Source organism: Macrobrachium rosenbergii, chromosome 23 (genome assembly GCF_040412425.1).
Source record: "Macrobrachium rosenbergii isolate ZJJX-2024 chromosome 23, ASM4041242v1, whole genome shotgun sequence".
Classification (NCBI taxonomy): Eukaryota; Metazoa; Arthropoda; class Malacostraca; order Decapoda; family Palaemonidae; genus Macrobrachium; species Macrobrachium rosenbergii.
This window is the reverse complement of record NC_089763.1, coordinates 31,581,561-31,592,068: the sequence shown is the minus strand read 5'-3', so window position 1 is coordinate 31,592,068 and position 10,508 is coordinate 31,581,561. Positions and strand designations below refer to the sequence as shown.

The following is a 10,508-nucleotide window of genomic DNA, read 5'->3' as shown; positions in this document are numbered from 1 at the left end:
ATGACATTCTGGGCATCTACCACGGAAACAACTTCAGCTCTCTCCTCTTCTGATACAGGGTCACCATGTTCATCCAGTCATTCATGAATGTTGTCTGGTACCACTAACATCACTTCCAGCATTTGCAACGTGCTGGAAGTCTAGCCAGTTTGAATCCAGCCATACCCCAAAGAACAGAAGTCATTCTGAGCTGCATTCCCAATTAAAGACCACAAACCTCAGAAATACTTACATCTCATGAGTTTGTTCCTCATGTATCCAAGATAATGCAATATGTAATGCCTCTTCATTGCCACAATAATACCTGGGTACAGCTGCTGAAATATAGCTCAATGTTCTGGCTAAAATACTTTATAATAATACCAAAAATTACGAAAGATGCTGGGTCCACAGTTTTAAACTGAAAACATTTTAATCTTTAAAATGTCTGTTATATATTCAAGAGATCACCAAGTTACTAGGTTACTAGGTAAACATCCTTAAACTCTGTTAAAAAGGTACAAAAGCAGTCCCATAATGTAAAAATAAAGTAGTAGAAGACTGGTATGCTTTTTTCATACTAAAGAGTGCCTTTCCATTTACTGCATGAACGTTAGTAGCTATAATACTCTTCAATACTTTAATCAAATTACTTCTTGTAAGCTAATTTTTAAATTGATTTGTATTTTCCTAACCATTTCTGTTTCATTGATAAGAGACTTAAACCAAAGATGAATGCATACCTTAAATGAGAAATGCAATATTTCAATAATTCACTGCATGTTTTGATCACTGAATATTTTAATATAAGCCCAGGGCTGAATAATGCAAAATCTTATTAAAATAGTTTAATTCAAGGAGGTACTCCTTTGATAAAAATAAAATTATAAGTAATATTTACCCATACCACTTATTGATTAATGCTTCACAGATGTGCATAACCCACAAGTTACAAGGTAATTCTTCATAATTTTGTATTTCTGAAGCAACACTGCTTTAAACACTGAGAACCACTCAAATATTGACAACCATGTGTAAAAGAACTGTTTACTTTCTGATGCACTCTTGTGAGATGACTAGGCTACACATAAGAATTAATCACTTACTAGTACTTTCAAGGTATAAAAGTCTCACAGAAACTAGTCCCAACAACTGTAAGGGATCATCAGCTGCAAAGCAAAATTCAAGGTCTTGACAACTATAGTGAAAAAATTTTGTATTTATGGAGGATGTTGCATTAATTGGCACAAAGTTAATCATGTGATGTTTTTGAGTTAACTCATGAACTCCATACTTCACTTGTTTCATACACAGACAAATTGACCTATCCTAAATGAAAATACCATACAATGGCAAACTATTGTCATTTAATGCACTTCAAACTCAGAATAAAGTAGCTTTTGAGTAAACAAAATCATTCCTAGGCCCCCAATAGCTGTGCATTTACAAAACTGAGAACAAAATAACTTTAACTAATATGGATATAAATCCAACTTCCCAAGACATGGCAAAAATAAATAAAATAAATATATCTCATACCATATTTGTTTTTTAATCCTGGTTACTCATTTCCATCTCCAATTTGGCTATTTGTGCTTCCAACATTACACAAGCCTGTTCAATTTCATAATTCCTGGACACTAGGGATACCCAACTACTTTCAAGATGACGTAGTTCTTCACCTGCTTTTGTCTGCATATTCTTTCTAGACCAGTTGAGCTCCTGAATTTCTTTCCTGTTACACAACAGAAAAACTATTTTGTTAGCTACAAAGGCATCAATTTCTCTGCTAATAAAAAGAATGGAATTTATTCCAAATCAATAAACAATATTATTAAAATTAATAATCATAACCTACAACATATATCTATCCCATTTACTAATACTCTGTACTCCTGACCATTATGGAAGTAAAATGCAAATTGATAGCTCATAAAATCCTAATTAAAGCTGTGAGTATTAATATGTGCAAAGAAAAGATCACTTACTTTATATCTTGCAATAAGGCTTGTTGTTTTGTCAACATATTCTGAAGCATATTATTGTGACTCTTCCAAGCTTCAGATCCATATTCTTCCATCAGCTGTAAATTCATTATCCTGAAAATTGTTTTGATCAGTTAAACATTTCAATCTACATAATAGGTTTCTGAAAGTACAAGTGAAAATAGCTAACTTTCTTTTGAACTTGTTACCAAATGACAATAGTACTTGAAGGAAAATATCATCATCATTATAATTATAAAAAGAGTTTAATTAGACCACAAAGTTATACTTCCAGACTTTCATTGCCATGAAGGTTTTTTTTTATTAGAGTAAAGACGCTGGAGGTTAATGAAGGTGCAGTGAATTTCCAGTACCACCTACACTGTGCTCTGCAAGGCACTGTCAGTGAATTCCACTACGTTGCCTTACAAAGCAGACCTTATCCATCATTCATATTCTTCAACAGTGAGTAAAATATTCTTTTATAAAACTGAGCCAAAATACTATATGTTTGTATAAAACTTGTGGTTCTTTATTTAAAAAAGACACAAACATTTACAATAATAATATCATAATCTCTCTCCTATCTCAACTAGTGGACTCCATAGGGGAAAAAAAGGGGGACAAAATGCAGTTGGCAAAGTCTTGCCAACTTAGCCTACGGCAGCCTCCCCCAAACTCTGGTCTTACTTTAAATATGTGAATGAATGCCTGTGAAAAGTTCACTAGCTAGGCTACCTAAAATACAAGAGATTTCAATTCCCAGGCTATCCTAACGTGAATACACAGATGCAGTTGGAGAATTTAAAACATGTAACTGCAATAACAGACTTTTGTATAAAGCAATAAAAAAAACAATACAATTCTGTGCAATTCATTTACCTTAAATTGCTGTATGTTTGTGGGGAAACATTCAGCAGTGCTGGCTCATGACAACTCAATTCAAAAGAATAGCAAAGCAGTCCAGAGGAGAATTAGTGAATTGTGACAATTAATCATTGAAATACATACTACTAGAGCACCATTTATTAAATTTATAATTCTGCTAAAGTGCTGTTTATAAATTTGTATTTCAAAGCCTGTAAACAAAAACAATAAGACAATATAGCCAATCTAATGTAAAACCTAATTCTAGTTTATTCTCCATTCAAGTATGTGCACTGAATGATTCAAACTGCTGAAAGGTATGTATCCTTTTGCACCGAACATTGTGCATTTATTTAATGGCTTAGTGTGATTAAGGAAAACATGAACAAATTACATAGTGAGATTCTGAAAAGATATTACAAGATACTGAGATTCTTGGCTGAAGTATGCTTGGAAGTTTGTATTACAAATGAGGAAGATGCAAAGATCTGGTGTTCTAAGCTGGATAATAGACTGCTATTTTAAAAACTGAGCATGTAATGATAAAAGGGCAACAGCAATTAAAACACCAGCAGATATGGAAGAAGGCAGACAAAGAACTGTAGGATGAGATAGAATATCACTGAAAAAAGGCATAAATGAAGTCATGGACTAGTTGGGAATTCTGGAGAAAAAGTACAAGACAGAAAGCAAAACTAACTTCCCCTGTAAAGGTAAAATCGGACATAAATCCATTTATATGATCATGAAGTTGGGGCTGGAAACTTAATCTACACATAAACAAAAGATCTGGTATTTTCTATTTGTGTCTATAGTGTTACCGAGAGCACCTTAAAAAATTTTGAATAGTGCTACTGTACAATACTCAGGACCAGCAATAAAACTAAACATGCCAAAATGTAAGGCCCAAATAAATCTTAACCGTTCCATATGAGAATCAATTTCTATATACCTTCATTGTTAGTATTACGATTTCATAAAAAGGTCAATGGAAAACTTTCTCTTCAGCTACTTCAAGCCTTAAAACTATCCTGAAAGGAATTGTAGCTTTCCCCTAACTGAATAAAAGAAAACAGTGAACACACCTTTGTCAACCAGTGGAATCCAGACCACACAGGTTGCTAACATTAGTCATTTGCACATAAAATAAGTTACCAGAGAACCCAAAGCACTTATTCTTTGGCAAATTAAAAAAATTACCATAAGAAATAAAAATGCAAATAACTGTTCCAAAAATAAATCAAATAATGTCTAATATAAATGCAGTACAGGTGTTATTGTAATGGAACACAGCTAACAGGCAAAATTAACTATTTGCAAAACACTATGGGAAGTATGTTAAATACTGTGCGTGTACAATATAAGTACTAATGAATCTTCCACACTGAAATTTAGTCGTACAAAAAAAAAGGCCTATTCAAGTACTGTAGGCTATTCTAAATAATGTTGTTGGAGATGTGCATTAAGTGTCACTCCCACTGTCATCCTCTTGACAATTAAGTTGATGATATACTGTGTATTATAAAGAGCAGATACTAATAAAACACAAAGTAAATTTTTGTCTGAAAACATTTCATGACAAATAAACTGGGCAATATAAGTACTGGATTTACCATCTTTCAAAGGAAAAAGAACATGCATGCCAAAAAAATTGACACATTACAGAGGACAGAAAAACTGAGGTCCAGTTCTGAACTTGTGGCACTTCTGTATGTATGAGATTCTTACCTCTTACTAATTATTAAAAGCGATGTATAAATTTGCAACCATTGACAAAATTAAACAATTCTTATAAAATTATGGTAGGAAATAATCTAGTTTAACCGTACCTGGTAGCCTGGTGTTCTAGCTGAGCCATTGAATTATCTACACACTCACTCCAAGCAGCTACATCAGTCATTTTGCCCGGAGGTGGTGGCGGTAATTCATAACGTTTCATGCTAAGGGTGTCCATCGGCTGTCTTGCTGCCACACGCTCAAATTCCACACGCATAACCTCTGTCTACAATAAGGTAGGAGCTGTTGAAAACTTTTTACATAGAGTAAATATTCATACAGAAACAAAACATAATTACTAGTTGCTCAACGTAAAATAATATCCCAGTTAACCATTTTCTCATTTACAGTTTACTTTACTAAAAACACCATGACAAGCAGTGAAAACTATCTTTTTCATTAAACTAATTTATCCCTCATTATTTTACCCTTCATCTTATTTGATCCTTGGATTAGCAAAGACAATACTTTGAAGTCCATTTCAAAATTTTTGAAACACAATCAAGACACAATCATCACCAAAATTATGATCTGACCGCATGATTAACTTTTCTGTAACATATGATGAGTGGCACTTGTATCCCAATATAGTACTGTACTCTATTTAGCTCTCAAAGCAAGTGTCTCTCACTTCTAATTTTATGGTGCCTTACACAAGAGACTGTAAACAGGGATAAAGATCTTGAATAGCCCCCTCAATCTTGGAGGCATTGCTTTCAACCTTCTTACTTTTCATGAATTCCTTTGGTCTTACCAAAAGGCTGTCTTATCTGAAATTTGTCAGTTTTCAATTTTTACTCCTTGGGAAGAAAACCTCTAAGCCAAGCATTATATCTTATCATTACTTAAAATGCCTGCCAAAATGCCTATTACACATTCATTTCATCTTACCTCAAATGCAGACAAATTCAGCGGCAGAAGATGTTCAAGGTAATTTTTTGTAGGGCGGTATCTCTTCTTTTCATCTTCAACCATTGCAATTGCCTGCAAAAATGCACACAGTATCAAATACTGAAATAATACAAAAGGATGGAGAAGGAAAACAGACTTATTTGTACTTACATACTGAGTAAAAATAAAACAGATTTACTCTGACTTTCATAGAGTGAAAATAAAAAAGTTTTTTCAATACAATACCATCATTTGCACTAGCCCACTTGGCTCATCCTTACCGCTTCTCTAACTCCAGGTTCATCATAACCAGTGTCAATATATGGCAATGCATCAACAATCACATCATGACTCATCTTCTTGAGAAGTTATTTGGAATTATTTCTGCGTGGCTTATCTGACTACTTCTTTCTTCTGTGGTCTGCTTCCTATTTCATGAACACCTAGAATGAAACATTTTATTAACTGACGGCATCTAAAGCTTTCATAGGATGTGATAGTCTCAATCTGACCCACATTCAAATACCAATTAGTGATGTACTTCAAAAGAAACACAGAAGAAAAGAAAAGAAAAAGACAAAAGTCCCATAAGAGTAAGAAATGGTATACTGTACAGTAAAGCCTCACTTTAATGCAATACATTTCAAAGTTTTAACATAATTTAAGAAAATTTGATGATTTAACATTCTTTTGATTTAGAGGAAATCAGATTAAGTAGGGTATGACAACAGTGCTTCAGTGAAATTATGTTATAGTATATGTCTAGTTTTCTCTCATTTTCAGTTATTTCCCCAACCCAAAAACCCCTGTCTCCCACTAGGGCCTAGAATAGAAAAGAATATAGGATTTAAGCCTTTGGCCCACCAAGGCCTACTGTTAGATGGGGGGGCGGGGATTGCAGGGCATTAACAAAGCATTTCTATGAAAAATGAATATCAAATTTGTTGGAATCACACCAAAAAGTATCAGAAAAACCATGTTTCAGCAGTTCTGGTACAAACAATTTGGTTGTAGAGCAAATTTTCATCCATTCTTCAATGATAAGCTAGAGTTTCGTGGTAAATTTTTACTTTAAGACATGCCCTACTTTCATGAACATCACATTTAGTACCAGTCCCACAGGCATAAATGTCCCAACATGAAGCAACTGCAGACCAGGGGGATATAAGTACATTATGGTCTTTTGTTAAAAATTGCCAAAAAACCTGATAAATCCTAATATAACCTCCCTTAAAACCAACCTGACCTAGGGCACTGTTCCTTGGCCTGGTTGGGATAAATTTCACTGACCAAACAGTTGAAAGTAAAAGTTGCTTGGTTTCGGTTCTCCACCACCTTAAGGTGCTAAGGCAAACGTCAGCCAGGTTCCCTCAACACCCCATCACAGACCCTACACTGCGGCAGTAACTAACCATGACAGAGTCAATGATCACCCTGGAGGAACTCCCTACATCTGAACAGAATGCCATGACACTGACCACTATACTGGCAACCTAGCCATTCTATGAAGTTTCTGAGCATTTTCAACCATTCTGGGATACTTTATATCCTTGGCTAAACACTTTTCAACAGCTCGATAAGAGTACCCTTGGTAGAACTAAATATAAACTCTGTGTTGGGTATCACCTTGGAAACTGACCTTTTCTATAGTATTTTGGTTGCTTATCAAGAATTTACCGTTACTTTTTGTCGCTCAACTGTAATTAACCTGTAAATAACCTCAGAAGTCAGAACTGGTTATATTTTTGCCACTGCGCATGTGCAGTGTTATAGGGGAACTTTTGGTAAAGAGTGGAGTTTCCTTCACGGGGGGTCTGGGGTGCAGAGCCCCCAAGCTAAGTAGCATGGCCTACTAGGTTAGGTTAGGATATGTTAGTTTAGTATGGTTCCTTTTATAATAGGTTTCCTTAGCCAATCCCTTCTTGATTATATGGCTTCCTAATATCTCTCATATTCACGGAACCATTCCATACAGTCCGTGCGGAGCTAATACTTAGAAATACCGTGGCCTTTATTTACAATAGGCCTAGGCTAGTTTTAGTAAGCTCTTCTTAATAAGCATATTAAGGATGCACAGGCTAAGAGCAAAGCAAAATACTGTACTCTAACATCGAGCACTGGTAGCCTACTTAACCTAGGCGAAGTAAAAATAAATATACCACGTTTCACCTCTCTGTCTTTTTTTCATCAAAATATACAGACTCCTCCCTTGGTTAGGCCTATGATAATGAACTGAAATGAATATAAAATTTAGACCAAAGGCCAAGGGCTGTGACCTATGAGATCACTAAGCGATAGGCCTAAGATTAGGGTACATGATCGGGGTTGAGACACTTGGGTGACAGAATTTTCACTTTTCACTCGATATTTAATTGGAGAAATAAAAAAATTAAACCTTTAAGAAAACCTTTCAAAAGATTGAAGCTTCATTAACAAAATGAGCTATAGGAAACTGCCACACGAACTATAATAAGCATGTGAAGTCTTCGTAAAATAGGTGTTGAAGGCAATTTTGAATCCAATATGGCGTCTTCCCAAAGACTGTGACAAAATGAATGGCAATTGGACACTTCCTTCTCAGCGTTCATTCAACTGTGTACTGACACTAATTGCAGAGATATGTAATGTTTATAGATATTACTTAGGATTTTAGTTGTAATCAGCACTATAAAACAACATTTTATTGCCTACACTAGTGAAAATATGACACATGGAATCCCTGTCTGTCATGTGGTTGAACTGATATGCATTTTTACCTTTATTCCATGGTTTTATCATTACTGACATTGCAACTGAAGCTCCACAGTGCTAATTTGATTGTAATTATACACATTTTGTTCTTAATTCACTCAAAATACCACTTAAAATACGTGAGAATGTTTGTTTACAGTACTTTACTCAATCAAAGTGGCGAAACTGTGGAGGGAACAATTTTCCAGCCTTATTGTACATCTGGCTGCCACAAACATCCGAGAGCAGATGACGCATTAGTGAATTGTTTACAATAGAAATTTAGTATTTTGTTGTTAGGACTTCATTTATTTAAGTACATATTACTATGTATACTTCTGAGACATGTAATGTGTACATATGAGTGTTACCACTTAGGTGAAAATGCAAGAAAGCTGAGTATGACAATTTATCTAGAACTGGTACGAGAGTCAAGATGCCATGACGTCAAAATACAGGACTGAAATAAAGGTTTTAAATCCAAAATTATTACTTAAAACACCATTATATTCGACAAAACTTACACTGTGTATGTGATATATATATTATACTGTATGTAATATATATTAATAAATAAAAAAATAGGAAAACATGAAAAATAGCTACATCGTAATGTTCAGAGCAAAAGCGTTGAAATTTGTCTCAGGAATCTGAATGAATGAATGAATGAATTATAATGAACACGTAATACATTCACTCAACTTATAACCTTATTCTGGTGTTTAGCTACCTAGTTATTTAAGAGTTATCTAGCACTCTGGCATCCCAAAAATTCGCTAGTTCCCCATCCAATCCCCAAAAGTGCCAGCGTTTTCCACTAATGTCAAGGAAACGGTGTCAGCGTCTATGGGTACAATATTTTGCAGGTTTAACACAGGAAATGGGCAGGTTGTTTACACAAGTGACTGGCAAATATCGAGAAGGCTTCACTCGTCCACTTTTAAAGTGTTTTAAGTAAAAGTTTTGAGAGCGTCATGGCCAGTAAGTTAGCACCACGCATGGCTGAATCTTAACGAACCTCTGTTTAATGGGAAATACACCATTATTTCGTAATTTAGGAGAAAACTGTTACTTTGATAGGAATGTAGAGGTCTCGGTGTGTTGCTGATGGGGGCACATTCGAATGCATTTCCTGAAAGTGTCCAAACAGCGGAGGAAGGTTGCAGTCTCACGCTCCGAGCGTTTACCCTATGCTAATGCAGCTGTCTTCACCTCGTCAGCCCAGTGTTACTTTGGACCATGGGGTAGGTAGCCTAGCCTACCCCAAAATCATTACGGTCCCAATCTTACTAAATTACAATCAAACAAACCCTACTTTACGTTGGCTATGGACCAGCCTATATGACATGTTCCTACGAACGTTTGGTTAGCCAAAGCTGGCTACGGGTCTCTCTCCGTTAACGGTGAAAAACCGCAAGATTATTTAAGATTACACGACAAATTGACTAAAAAAAAACTTACCGAGATTAGGACTGATACATAACACTAAAAACAGTAAATTGAGCAACCAACTGGCGTAACCACAAGATCAAGTAAAACAAACTCAAGGGTTTTGCAGCCTCGCCCCTCGTTCAGTGCTCACGTTAACGCCAAAGTCCGAGCTATCAACTGTAAACAATGACTCTTCTTCACTTATTGTGTGGGAAATTTGGACCAGTCGATTTTTTCTAAAAGGTTCTTGTTCGAATCACTCACAACGTAAGTAATGATCTAATGTAACGTAATGTAATGTGTAAAATATAACATCTGTATCGCATAAAACTCTTGTAATAACAAAACAATCTGCAAGGCCGAATAGAGACGACACGTTAAAAAGAATTACCGGCTGATCTAGGGGCAAGAGACCGTGTCACATGTGCTAATGCGGGATCTCGATCCATCACAATTAATCAGTCACCTCAGCGCACACACATCTGAGTAAATTTTCAAAATTTTTACTTATAAAATTCATATTTTGTGTTATTTCATTGTGTACCAGTACTATAACATGCGCGTCATACAATCATAAGGTGTGCCTACCATTTAATTTTCTCCATTTATTTTTATTTCTCAATAAAGTTTGGCAGGTGACTGCTATGAGGATACACGCATCTGTGAGAGACTGATTGTCTGTACGTGTCCCTTGTTCCAATTATCTGACCTTGAACAGAAAAAATCTATTCATTATTCTGCATTTTAGTGGCAAGTTGTGTGAATCTTGCCAACACTTGACTTATACAAACGTGGCTAAGTTTGTTCCCTTGCACTGCCGTAAAAACAACCAGTGCTAATACTGTTAAG

At 35.4% G+C, this 10,508-nt stretch overlaps 1 protein-coding gene across 2 annotated transcripts; it reads right to left on the bottom strand.

The window, feature by feature from the left end:
- Positions 1-814: 814 nt before the first annotated feature.
- Positions 815-9,852, bottom strand: BCAS2 (BCAS2 pre-mRNA processing factor). 2 transcript variants are annotated; one of them, XM_067125524.1, is made up of 7 exons: positions 9,690-9,844; positions 5,780-5,941; positions 5,499-5,591; positions 4,661-4,833; positions 1,968-2,078; positions 1,519-1,714; positions 815-1,148 (listed from the first exon to the last, which is right to left on the bottom strand). In XM_067125524.1, exons 2-6 carry the CDS (start codon positions 5,852-5,854, stop codon positions 1,531-1,533), a joined length of 636 nt encoding a protein of 211 aa, XP_066981625.1. In that variant the 5' UTR covers positions 5,855-5,941; positions 9,690-9,844; the 3' UTR covers positions 815-1,148; positions 1,519-1,530. The 2 variants fall into 2 exon arrangements, with proteins under 2 accessions (XP_066981625.1, XP_066981624.1); XM_067125523.1 differs by having other exon boundaries at positions 815-1,714; positions 9,690-9,852.
- Positions 9,853-10,508: the final 656 nt, after the last annotated feature.